Source organism: Lichenostomus cassidix, chromosome 2 (assembly GCF_008360975.1).
Source record: "Lichenostomus cassidix isolate B80296 chromosome 2, HeHo_3.0, whole genome shotgun sequence".
Taxonomy (NCBI): Eukaryota; Metazoa; Chordata; class Aves; order Passeriformes; family Meliphagidae; genus Lichenostomus; species Lichenostomus cassidix.
In genome coordinates this window covers 4066414-4079865 of record NC_139482.1, presented here as the reverse complement: position 1 = coordinate 4079865, position 13452 = coordinate 4066414, and the positions used below count along the sequence as shown (strand labels likewise).

The following is a 13452-nucleotide window of genomic DNA, read 5'->3' as shown; positions in this document are numbered from 1 at the left end:
GGAGGAGCCAGGGCCGGAGCGGCGCTTGGCCGCAGTCGGTGCGCTGGGCAGGCGGCGGCGTGCGGATGCGGGAGAGATAAATGAGGAGTCATAGCGAGGAGGCGATTGCAGCCAAGGGCAAGGAGCAGGCCCTCCGAGGGGAGCTGCCAGCAGGGATTGCTGGAGCGGGGAGCAGGGGGAGCCTGGCGGCTCTGGCTGCCGCCCCGCAGCAGCGCTGACTCGGGGCACGGCTCTTTGCCGGAGCTCTCCCTGCTGCCGCTCGGCCATGGAATCCAATGGCACATTCCTCGCCTGCAACAGTAAGTCTGGGGAAGTGTTCTTGTGTTTCAGCTCTCTTATCTTCTTGTCCAAGAGCTTTTTTAACTCCTCTCTTCTCCTCCCTTCTCCACTTCCCTATTTTCTCTCATTTGGAAGTAATAGAGCATTTTATTGCTGTTACAGAGAGAGATGACAGATTTTTCTCTGTTAATGGGTTTAGTTGTGTTTGTAGGATGGGTGTCTTGGCTGGGGAAGAGTCTGCAAGTTCAGGAAAGTGGATTTAATCTCCTCCCCTTTCTGGTGAACCAGAGCGGGATGGGTGCTCTGCTGAGTGACCTCGGTGAGCTCTGGAGGAGACAGCAGGGCCTGGGTATTAACAAATATTAACTACAAAATAAGTAATGTTTCTAAAAAGAAGAAGTTTTCTCTGCCCTTGCAGCACGTGAGATCTAAGAAGTTCTATTGGTACCAAGTCTGGGAGGCTTGTCTGATAGACAGGGTAATGAACTATCCCCCCTTATTCCCTCATCTGACTGTGATTTGCTTTTTTACCCCTTCATTGTCTTTTACTTACTCTGATGAGCAGAAACAACTCAGGGCTGTGATAGCTACAGGTTGAAATGGGATATTTTTATCTGCCAAAAAGAGGAACAGCCTTCAGTACTTCTTTTATTTCATGAGATAGGCGCTTTCTTACTACAGATGAGCTATAAACAAAAATAAACTGATAGAGCAATAAGTGATTGGTCATAAACATAATCATTTTAGCGTTACCAGCGGAAATGCAGATTCCCCCAGGCTGATGAAATCTTCACTCTGATTTTCCCAGATGGTAGAAATCCTACAGGAGGGTGAACCAGAGGTTAATGTTATACTTTTTGTAGGTATCTCATTCATTATGCAGCCACTGGGGGAAGAAAGCTAAGAAACACATCTGGAACTGTTAAAAGATTTCCCATTTTGGCCTGTGGGTTATTTTTCAGTGAATATTATTTTGTCCTCTGGGTTTAGGGACCAAAAAGAATTCAGTGGCTGGTAGTCTATTTTCTTGTCTGAAGCAGAAAAATACACAAATATTGAATGAGCCAAGAATTAAAAGAAGTATTTACTGAAATTCCTTGACACGTAACACACACACAAGTGCCAAAGTCACTCCAAATGCCAGACTACTTAGACAAGAGGAGTTGCTCATATGTGGACTTCTTAGCAGGATCAGACTTGTGCTGTGTATTTTGTCAGAAATTTCTGATACTGTAGGTTGTGGATATGTTTTGTCCCTGGCTCTATGTTGAAACTCAGGTTCTTTCTTCCAGTTTCTCTCTCTCTCTTTTTTTATTTTTTTTCCCCAGTATAGATACAACAACAGCTGTATTTACCATGTCAGAATTAATGTGGGCTATTAATACTCTTTCTCTTGCCTTGTGAAGTTGGTTTGTTTCTGAACTGGGAGCCCTTGTGCTTCTAGATTGTAGAAGAGCTAATTTGTACTATGCCTTATTCTTATACACTGACTTTTTCAGCCAAGACACTGTGTATATTGTGAGGGGAATGCCACAGCCCCATGATGGGAATGCCCTCTGCCATAGTCCAGGGTGAGAATCAGCTTGTAAAATCCTACAAGACAGGCCATTTCCTTGTTTCCTCAGTCAGCAAGTCCTCAGGATTAACATCTATATTGAAATTTTGAAATGAATCATCTCCACCCGCCCTTGTGAGCTGGGAGCACTAAGGAGGTTCCTTCTGGACTTCAAGCTCCATGAGTGGAGATAACACAACTTGGGATCAACTGGGATCTGCTCTGGAGCAGCTGGTGACTTTGATTTCCTTTCCTAGCAACAAAATGCTCCCAGCACACACCTTTGATGCAGGTTGTGCTTGATGCTCTATGTGGGAGTTTTATAAACCATGGTGTTCCTTGTATTTCAGGGGAATTTGGGATACTGACAAATCCCAGTACACTAAACAGTCAACTTGTCCCTTTTTCAGACAGGGCAAGTAACATTCACTTTGGGTCTTTTTTATTTTGACACAGAAGCTGCTCAATTTCCAATCTGAGCAATGTCTTTTAGTAAAACTAAAGCCCACAGTTGGTTCTGAGATTGTTGCCAGTGTGTAATGCCCCATCAGGTCCAAAAGTAGCAAAGACAGGGCAAGAAGATGCTTGGGGAAAACAGATTTTAATGAGGAAATTAAAAAGAAAGAAGGAAATTCAGTCACTTGGGAAAGTGCTGCAGGTAGTAGAGATTAAAAGATCCAGCCAACTACAGGGAAAGCATGAGGGAGAGGTGTGTGGGGAAGAAATAGTTTGTGCAGGATGGGAAACTCATCTGCCTGGATAGGCAGCACTGGGAGCCAAAGGTGTCAGTGATTTGGGAGCAAAGTATAGTCTCCTTTGCAGGGACATCAAGATATTTTAACAGGTATTTTAGAAGGAAAGCTGCAGATAAACACTTGGTAATTTGATCACCCTGGGTGGGATTCAGCTGGGTCAGTGCAGGTATCTGCAGGAAATTTTAGGCTCATAGGGATCTGGACAGGAGGATTGTATCCTGTTTTCTCCTGAGCCCTTGTTGGCACTGTAGATATCTAAATAATGCAGCACTGAACCCCAGCCATGTGTCTCTGAGGTCCTTCCTGTGGATTGAGAGTCTCAGTCCTCACTGAGCCAATCCCACCAGGCTGCAGACCTTGGTCAAACACAGAGGTTTATTTTTTTCTCTATGCAGGTGGAGAAGATTTTGACACAGTTTCTTCTAAACTCAAATCCTTCCACATTTTAGATGAGCCAGCTTAGACACTGTGTGTGGGGAAATTCTCACACCTCAGGCTGCCCCTCACATGGTACCTTTTAGAGCCCTGAATTGAGGTACCACCCAACAAGTCTCAATGGTTGGTTTTGGCTAGAGTTACAGAAATTCCAGGGGAATAAAAAAAATATTTTTCCCTAGTTTTGCATAATTCTGTTGTGCAATTTAATTATTGCACAAATTTTGCCCTGCTACAGAATGTTGAGAATGGCCTGTGTATTGCCTGTGGAAGAAATTTCAGCTCCTGAAGAAAATACTGAGAAAACCTAAGTGGCCTTACAAAAAATGAGGCTGGGACCCACCTAGAGCTGAGTTTGGATTTATGAAGAGAACTACTCCATCAGCATGTTCCCAGAAAATGACTTGGGCAACTGAGCTGCTCGAGTGCTCCTAGCTGTTTATCCTGGTCCTATCCATCAAGTTGATATCCTTCTTTTCAGTTACTTTCTTTCCACACCAGCTACTGAAAAAGCTGTAATTTATTTCAAGCTAGTTTTCATTTCAGTGCCTCTCTCTCTGCAGCCAAATCTCTGTGCACTGTGATAAAATGGCCTGTGGAAGGAGCAAACCAAACCTTCAGTCCTGTTTTGGGTTCCCAAGTGTGATTGACTTTTGTTGGGTGTTTTGTTTTACCTGGATTTCATCAAGACCACAGGGCAGTAGCTTTTGATGGGTCATAACCTGTTCCCTGCACTGATCCAAGCTCCCTGGGAGGGACCTGGACTGGCAGAAAGATGTATGAAGGTTTTTCATAAATAAAGGTCGTGATTTGGGCTGTCTGTGAAATGTCTGAGCAGGCAGCCTGGCTTCATTTATAAACCAGTTTATAAACCACTGTTCCACTGCCAGCACATTCCCCAGCCTGGTTTTTGTCCACAGCAAGTTGACAGATGGCATGATCTGGGTGATGGGCCTGCAGCTCTTCCCAGTGGGCATTCTGGATATAACCAGAATGTCTGGGGGAAAAATGGGCTGTGTGGATTTCTCAGAGCTGGAGAAGGGATAATTCTCCTCCCAGAGATCTTTCAGACAAGGTGAGATGGCCAAAGGATGCAGAGAGAAAGTGGGGCTGAGAAATGCTGGGCAGGGTGATGGTGCTGATCCCATCACATGGCTTCTGGCCAGAGGGAGGCTTTAGGCAGTGATTTGGAGGACAACAGAACATGAGACTTGGGAGAACTCCTCCTGTATGAAATTTTAAGGTTTAATATATATGGTTTCTGCCCCAGCTCAGCAGGACCTCTCAAGCACCCTGGGAGGGGAGAGGGCAAGAAAAGCCACTGTAAGGAAGAGGAGGAGGTTTGCTGCTGGAGAAGCCCGTTCTCAGTGTGACCACAAGGTGGAACTTGGTACATACCACATGCTCCGAAGAGGCACCCACTGTGAACAAGCAGCAGCATCCCTGGCCAGGGATGCCCCATGCACGTGGACTTGGCACCCACTTCCTTATCCCCACTTCCCCTCAGGGAGCAAGAAGGGGTAGAGGATCCACAGGCCTTGTTTGTTGGAGGTGAGGAGCTGTGCCAACAGCAAGGCCTGGTCCTTAGAGGATGTGAGGTGTCACTGCAGAGAATAAGTCGAGAGCAGTGAGTGGGTCCTGGAGGCAGCAAAGGAGGAAAGAGGGAGGTTTCTACAGGTGGGATATGGGAGGGCATGGATGAAGTGAGGAAAGGACTCCAGAGGGAAAGACAGGGCAGGTGGGACCCTGCAGATGTGGAAGGCACCTTTCTGTCACATTCTTCAGTAGGAAGAATGGCATTATGTAAAACAGACCTGTTTTTTTTCTCCTTGTTAACAAATAGAGCAAGGCACAGCCCTTGGCCTCTTTAGTGGGAAAATCTCCCCTAAACATGACATTTAATTATTTGTTGTGTAGTTCCCATAGGCATTACTAGTTATAATTTGCATCACGTGCATAATGTGATGGGGAAGTGGTGAGGTCTTCAGCAGCACAGGTATTTTAATTCTGCTCCTAAATTATAACAAGTCTGGGCAAATCAGCAGCTGAGTTTTGTCACATCATTTTTGTCAGTGAGCTCTAAAGAGGCTGTGATCAGAATTAGGGTTGCACCACTTTTGGTGTTGCCTAAATATGATGGTGATGGGAGAACGGGTGCAGCCTTAAAGAACTCAGAAGCCAACCTGCTTCTCCCAGTGTGAAGTGGTACTAGTGCTTCCTTAGCTCCTTTGTGTAAGGATGTGATGGAGATTAATTAATTTTGGAAAATCATCTGAAGAGCAGCCTGTGCATTGCAGTGTTCCCACATAGCCCATTTCCTACCAGACTCTACAGCCACTCCATCTCCAAGTGCCTGTTTCCTGGATATTCGAGCACTTTGCTAACTTTGGGATGTTTTGACATCCTCATTCCCATTGATTTCCATTTGCTCTGTGAGTAATCTAGCTGGAATCGACAGGGTGATTAGCACAGCCCCGATCCTGGCCACGGGGATGTGGATAACTTCACTCATGTGACCAGGGCCATTTATTTAATTGGGATTGGTCACATGAGGAAAATTGCACAGCCCAATGAGGTGCAGTTACCTGCAGTGAATAAGGCCTGGAGAATTTTCCTGTGAGCCATTTGCAGGAATCACTTCCTCCCATTCCCGCGTGTGACATCAAAACCCAGTGTCACCTGTCAGGCTTCTCCTGTGAGTTGTGACATTGTCTTTAAATGACCTCAAGACCACAATACATCCAGCTCAGCTGTTTCCCAAAGCAGGGAATTTCTGGCCTGTTTGTTTCATCTTCATGTTAAAAACAAATGGATTTGAACTGCTTTACATCTCTGAAAACCTCATGACAGCAAAACTCACACATTGCTCTTTTGGAGAGGTATCTAAACTCATTGACTGCTGTCCCTGTGCTTTGTGTGTGAGGAAACTTCAGGGCTAAGTACAGTAACATGTTCTGCAAGGGCCTGGAAAGCTTTGAGCAGAGCTGTGACTGGCACTGCTATTAGGAATTAATGAGAAAATGAAGCACGGGGGCTCTGTGTGTTCCCAGATCAATCCCTATGGAACTCTGATTGCTACTGGACAGGAGAGCTGATGTGCAGAAGCAAATTGTTTTGCTAAGGCAATTACGGGAGACTTCCCCACTCCTTTAATTAGATCAATCCTCTCCAGCACAATGTGAAATATAGGAAGTGCTCTGAGACTGATAGCTAATAAATATCCAACCATTACATCATGGTGCTTACCTCCTCACCAGGGCAAAAACAAAGCTCCTAGCTCCCAGGGGAATGCTGTGGAGATTACAGCTCTGACATACAGCCCTTGTCTGTGCAGGGGTCCAGAAAGGCTGGAGGTGTTTCCCCAAACACCCACAGACTGCCTGGCTAACATGATCTGCAATGGCCATGTGTAAATAAAGCATTATAAGATGTATTGCTGTTCAAGGCCATGCAATGGCTTTGCCTTGTCCCCAGAGAGTTTCTTACCTGCAGTGTATTAATGTCTCTGACCCTGTCTTTGTGCTGGTCAAACAACCCAGTCCTCTGTGCTTCCCTGTGAGGGTTGGTAGGGTTTCCTTCAAACTACAGAGAGAGAAGGGGAAGCTGTCTGTATGGAAACAGAGATAATGGTTGTGAAACCTGTGTTGAATATGATGAGGGGCTGGTGATGGAGAGCCTTCATGTAGGTCTGTAAATAAAACAGTGATGTGTGGTTTGATGTCAAGTTTCTTGGGCATATGCTGATTCTGCTGTAAGGGACATTCACCCCAGTTTGACCTGTGTCCATGCAGTACCTTCACCCTTGTCTTGCCTGGCAGGGCAGCCACTTGCAAAGGCAATGACAAAAAAAGAAAGAAGTTTGTGACAAGGTGTGTATATAACTGCTGTTTTTCCCTTCAGAAAAGGTCATGGCTAGGGAAGAGATGGATTTTAGTCCCAGCCATTGTCAGGACAATAGGGAATGGCCATGAGTTTCAGCAAAGGAAATTTATATGGGTCGTAACAAATAAATTCTTCACTGAGAACATCTAAGCTCTTGTACAGGGATCCAAATTGGCTTTGGAGTCTCTGTCCTTAGAGATATCCAAAGTTACCTGGACAAGGCTGCAGGCAATCAGATCTACCTTTGAAGGTGACTCTTCACTTTGAATGGGTGATTGAACAAGAGAGCCCCAGAGGTTCATTCCAACCTGAATTGTTCTGTGATTCTGTGTAATCAGTGACTTGTTAAACCCCTGAAGGGGCTTATTCTTGTACCAGAGTGCAGGTAAATCTGAATTACAAGAATAAACCCAAAGCTATGCAGAAATGCGGGGTCAGTGACTCACCCAAGTCACACAGGAAATCGGTGGCAGAGAAGACACTCTCCGGACTCTTAGGAAAATATTCTTCTGTTGGTGGAAAAGGAAGAGCATTAAAACACAGTTTCCGAGCATCTTTTGGGCCACATCTGCCCAGGCTAAGAGGTTTTTTAGGCACCGTCTTCGTTGCCTGTCAGTGGGAACAGCACGGAGCAGCGCTGCACAGAAGAGAAAGGGTGGAGCCAAGCTCGCTGCGATCCAGGATAAAGTGACAAGCCCAAAGCACTGATTAGGAGCCACAAACAATATCTGGGACTTCTCCAGCCTCTGGAAACGATGCGTAAAATCCCGCTGGTGGAAAACTCGCTCCTTCTACCTGGGCAGCTGCCGGCAGGCTCCTCGCCTTAATTCTGCATCCAGCGTGTGAAGCAGGAGAGCCTTCCCCCAGTCCCACCCCCAGCAGGACTCTGCCCTCCCCTGCCTTCCTCTGCTGCCGCTGTCCCCCCGCCCGCGCTCGCTGCTCGGAGCCCCGTTTGTCACCGCGCCCGCCGGAGGCTCCTGGATGAGCAGGGATCCCTGCAGGGGTGGCGTGGCCCCCCAGCCCTCCCGACGGCCCGAGCCTCTCCCCGAGCCCCACGCTGGATCATGCAGTGCATCCGAAGGCAGCCCAAGCGCAGCGTGTCCCAGGAAAACATCCTACTGGAGCAGAGCCGTAGAGTGGCCGCGTTGAATGGCATCAGGCTGGGTAAGGGACAGCTTGGGCAGACCCTCGGCGCTGGCAGCCGCTTCCTTTCTCTTTTCCCGGCACAGAGGCAGTGCTCCGCCCTAAGCTCCAGGGTTATTTTTAAATCCCCGAGGTTTTCTTGCCTCTCGTTTGCCTGTAACCACACGCCAGATGTGTGAACCGCTTCGTTGGAGGCATCAAAGAGTGTGGGTAAAGGATCTGTTCCCAAATCTCTTGCTGGGCTTTCTGAACTGCCTCTGATTGAGGGTGTCTGGGGCGGGCAGTGCCCTCCTCCTGCCCAGTTTTAGCGCTGTTCGGTGGTGCCTGTTGCTGTAAGAGCCCAGGAACCACGCAGAGGTTGCTGATGAGAAAGAGGAAACCCGGGGAGTTTCATAACTTGTGTGCCGTGCTATGAACTCATTGCTGGTTCCTGCTCTCTGGAGACACAGCCCAAGTGGATGCGAGCTCCTCGATTCCTGTGGACACACAGGGTGGATGGAAGTGGGAAATAGCCATTTACCCACCTGAGTTCTTTAGATTTTATCAGAAAGACTTTCTGCCCTTTTCAACCAGCAAACCTGGGTTATGCCTGCTCTGTAAGCAGGTGGGAGGGGGAGAATGGGCGGGAGGAGACTTGTTTTATAGCAACTGTAATTAAGTTCTATCAGATCAGCAGATTTATGAGTGAACTGTGCAGCAATATGGATTATCACTGCCAGCCTGACTATCTCCTCAGTGAATTCAAAGCCCAGCTTCTATGGTGACAGCTATTGTTTTATTGTGCTTCCTGCTTGCTGTAAACCTGAGCTAGATAAGCCAAAGGTTAACATTTCTTGTGTGTCAGTGACTTAAAGCTTCCTAGTGCAGTGTATTAACGTGATGGTTATTGCAGTGCTGTGTGTGCTTGAGGCACTCCTACCTTGGCCAAACATGATTTTCTGTCTGAACATCACTGCATGCTGAATGTGTTCTGTTCAGAAAGTGTGTGATTGATGTTTTGTAAGGAGGAGGGTCCTGACCCTGGAAAGCCACTCTGGAATTTTGCATGCTAAGTGTGTATTTGGTATTTCACAGAAGATGCTAAGCAAGACATGTTCTTGCCACATGTTTCAGGCAGGATTTGCACATCTATTTCAGTGCAGTGATTATGCTTCTCATGCTTGATGTTGTTATATAGTTGGGAATCAATATCCTTGTCCTGCTGCACAGTGCTTTTTAACTTTTAAATGATACACATGTACAATGACTCTGGTTTCTTTGATGTGAGTTTTCATTGCTATGAGATAGAGCTCTGGATCACAAACTTCCTCAGCTTCAGGCTTTGAGCAATCTGGTCCAGTTGGAAGGTGTCCCTGTCCATGGCAGGGGGGGGGAATGGGATGACCTGTAAGGTTCCTTCCAAACCAAACCATTCCATGATTCTCCATGGGGTTGTTAGGCAGAAATCCTCAGGTTTATGCTGGGAGAGGGTGACGTTTTTTTCTGGAAAGCAGTTCAAATAACCAGCCAAGAGTAATGTCCCAGTGACACATCAGGGGTGTGTTTGTGGTTCCTGTATCAGCAGATCAGAGTGTCTTATGCTGCATTTCTGGCTTCACAAAATGCTGTTTCAGGTAGGAATACAGAAGCTAAGTGACTCACCAAAGAAAAGAGTCTGTGCTGGTGCTTGGTTGGGCAAAGGAGGCAGAGCCTGAAGCACTGGCCCTCTTCCCTGTCCAGTTTAGCTGTGTGAGCTTGAGGTGCTGCCAGACAGACCCAGAGCAGCCTGATAGGCTGTGCCCACCCTGGTAAAGGATGCCTCTCCTTCCTCTGGGTGCTTCAGGCAGGACTTGGGGTCACCACTGACACAGGTCGTCTCTGGGTGACTCTCTGTCTAAAGGACCCCACATCAAAGGGATGTCAGAGCTGTTAGACGCTCATGATTGGCTCTCTTGCCTTTTCCTGGCCAAACCTGCTGTCTCCTAGAGGGAAGCTTGTCTCTGTCCCCTCCCTGGTTTCTGTCACTGCCCTCCCATTTTTTATCTTTGCCATGCCTTCACTGTGCTCCTGTCCATCTTCACCCTTCCCTCCTGCTCTAACAAAGTCCAGTGCCCTCCTTTGCTGATCATTTAGCCTTTCCTGGTCCTCAGGCACAGTGGCCAAGCATGAATGGGAAGGCTGCTCCCACCCCATAGTTAGATCCTGGGAAGAAGAAGGGGAGTTTTTACCCATGCTAATACACTGACTGGGCTGTGCTGGTGACAGGATGAAGAGCTCTGAGCTCCAGCTTGTGTCTGACCTGTGTAGTCCAAGCCTGGAGGAGAGGAATCCATCCTTGGCCACCACTTGTGCTCAGCCAGATTTGTCTTTATCACATTGGTGCAGCTCTTTGGGATGTCCTGGTAGCAGAGTACATTACAGATGCTGCATGCAGGGTCTGAGGAGCAAAACATGCCCTGGTTAAATGGATTTCTCATTCCACATTTATGGACATAGGCATCCAAAGGATTTGATGGTTTTCCTGCTTTCCTCCTCATGTCACCCTAGGATGACTTCTCCTCCTCCTAGTCCTGTAATGATGCCTTAAGTGGTTGGGATCTGAAGAAAAAGAAGGAATGAGGCTGGGAGCTGGAATACAAATGTGGGTGTACAGGGAGAAGGGAGAGGTTGGTTTCCTCTCCAGGAACCTCGAGGAGAGCCCCAGGGATGTTAGTGAAGCTGGAGTCTGTGCTTTCTTCTCTGCACTTGGAGCACCTTTGCCTCAGAGTAGAAGCCAACTCAGCACAGCTCAGGAGACCAAGAACCTGTGAAGCTGTTGTGGTGTCTGTCCTTCCTCCAGATGATCTGGTCTCTTGTCAACCCCTGGGAATGCTGTCCCACGTCCCACAGCTGGGTTCAACCTTTCACCCTTTTGTACTTTGCAGGAGACAGCTTCTTTTCTTCTCTCCATCATTTTTTTCCTGAGGTTTTCAGTGGGGAGGCATTCAGATTCCCCTCTTGGGGACCTCCAGGCTGGTCATGAGCTGAGAAGCCCAGGGGGTACTGTAGCAGGGAAAAGCAATTAACAAGATAGCTAATTTAATGTTGAGGAAAGAGAGAGGCCAAAGCCACCCTTGTAGGATCTCCAGCTTCCACTCTGATGCTTTCAATTCTGGATGTTTCAGCCCAGCTCAGCTCTGGGCATGTTCCTTGGCATCTGCAAAACTGCTAAACGGTGTGAGTGGCTCACAAAGTGGGAACTGGACACCCCTAATATTTATCTGTGATGTAAATCTTAGGCTTTGGCAACCTAAAATGCTCTCTTTAGGCCAGTGTATCCCAGTTACAAACTCACAGTGCTGGTCTTTGCTGCTGCCACCATGACCCACCTTGGTGCTTTCCTGCAACTGGTGCTTCAGTTTCCTGCATGGAATGTCAGGAGACTGGGAATGTGGCCACTGGGATCTCATGGTTTTGTTTTTCAAGCAGGCTTGAAGTGATGCTTGGTAGTTTGTTGTCTTTTCTTGTTTAAAAGCCAATGATTCAAATGTCTCCCAGAGAAGAATCAACCCATTGTCACGGGGCACACTGCAATAAAAATGTTATTTGTGAGACCCCACGTTATGTCTGTGTGGTACTGAGGAGTTTCCCTGGAGGTGAATGTCAAGTAGCTGCAGGTGGCCAAGTGGTTACCTGCCTTGTCAAGGTTAGAAAAATTTCTTCTGAGCTGGGATGTGTATGGTCAGCACTGCAGAATTAAAAGCTTATTCACCAGCTCCAAACCAGCCGCTCTTGCAGTGTCACAGAGCTGCAAGGTGCCTATTACAGAAAGCCCAGCATGTGTTTCTCATGTTTCCTGCTCTCACCCTCCTCAGCCCACACGCTTCAGATCTGTAATTAATGCTTGGTTTGAGGGACAGATTCTCCAAGGTGTTTAGGTATGTGGAAGGCATGCATTGCTGAGATGCTCAAAACCATGTAGAATGCCAAATCTGGGTTTTCAAACACAGATTTGGCAGATTCTGTTGCCTCTCTAGATGTCATAAATGCCTTCCTGAATCTAGGCTAAGTTGTGAAATCTGAAGTTCCCACAACCAGAAGGTCTGGTTGTTATTACTTGACATTGCTTTGGGCTCATAGTGTAAGGAAGACAAAGACCCTTTGGATGGTTGAGCAATGAGGAGAAGATGGCTGCTGCTTACTGCTGCCTTACTGCTGCTGCTGCCTGTCACCAAACTTATCTCTCCTAAGCTTCCTCTGTTCTGCAAAATTCCCATGTACATAAGAAGGCACTGCTTGCCAGAGGTTGATGAGAGATATATTTGTGTATTCCTGTTTCCTCAAAGGAAATTTTGTTGCAGAATAAATTTGAAATCACTCAAAAGTTCCTGACAGCATTCTAGTTACAAGTTATGCAACTTTCCTTTCTCTGCTTTTACTGTTCTATTGTTGGTTTTGTTGTAGTTTTTGAATCCTAACAGTAGAGTGTATTTGCTGGGAAGGAGATATTTTATCTTTGTGAAACACCTGAGAATTATGACACAAAGTCTTCAGACTCAGTCTAAGAAACACACAAGGCTTCAGCCTCTTCTGTGATCATGAAGTGGCGTGGAGGATTTCTGGGTCTCTCTGCTCTGCTCTCCTCTCCTCCCCAGACCTGTCTGCTCTGCAGTTGTCTGTAACTCTTGTCCTGTGGAAGGGAAAACTCTTTGAGCATCATTTCCTCAGCTGTCTCTTAAAACATTACCACTTCTGTTTCTCCACAGGCCTCAAAGATGACAAGGACCTGAAGTTCCTCCTGAAAGGCAGCCACCTGCTGAAAGTGAAGTCAAACTCCTGGAGAAAGGAGCGCTTCTATAAGCTCCAGGAAGACTGCAAGACCATATGGCAGGAGTCAAAGAAGATGCTGAGATCTCCAGAGTCACAGATCTGTGAGTAGAGTTTGCTTCATCAGAGGTGTCTGGAGTGAACCAGGATCATTAGAGAGCAGGTCCTTCATACCTGCTGTGACACACAGACTGAGTGATGCTGTCAGCTTGGGGACAACCATGAGGAATCTGCCGTGTCAGGAATGGCCACATTGCCCAAGCTGCTGCCTCAGATGGTTGTGGGGTGGGCTGTGCTGGTCTCTGCAGCCTTTTCTGGCTTGTTTCCTCCACAAATTGTTCAGGTCACTCGGTGTGAGACATGGTGTGAGCAGCTGTGGTGTGGTGTGTGGCTGTTGCTCCTTTCCTGCCTGCAGCCCCTGGGAAAACTGGCATTTGAGCCTCCCAAGGGAACTGCAGAGATCTGGAAATCCAAGGGCTGACAGGAGATGTCTCTGGGAAGGAAAGCCTGTTCTCATCCTTATCTTGGAAACCCAGGATCTGCCCTATTGCAAAAATTCCAGATATTACAATCGCCATTATATGGCACAGGAAAAAGCATTCTGTGCCAGCAGCACTC

At 47.2% G+C, this 13452-nt stretch overlaps 1 protein-coding gene across 3 annotated transcripts in view; it reads left to right on the top strand.

Moving 5' to 3' along the window:
* Nucleotides 1-13452, top strand: part of PLCD1 (phospholipase C delta 1) — a 49151-nt gene continuing 35699 nt past the window's right edge. Inside the window, exons 1-2 of one of the 3 annotated variants that reach the window (XM_085050170.1) lie at nt 1-299; nt 12774-12938. In XM_085050170.1, coding sequence (XP_084906296.1) covers nt 266-299; nt 12774-12938 — 199 coding nt within the window. In that variant the 5' untranslated portion in view covers nt 1-265. Of the gene's footprint in view, nt 300-7817; nt 8071-12773; nt 12939-13452 lie in introns of those variants that run through there. The other 2 variants (XM_085050168.1, XM_085050171.1) reach the window with 2 other exon arrangements.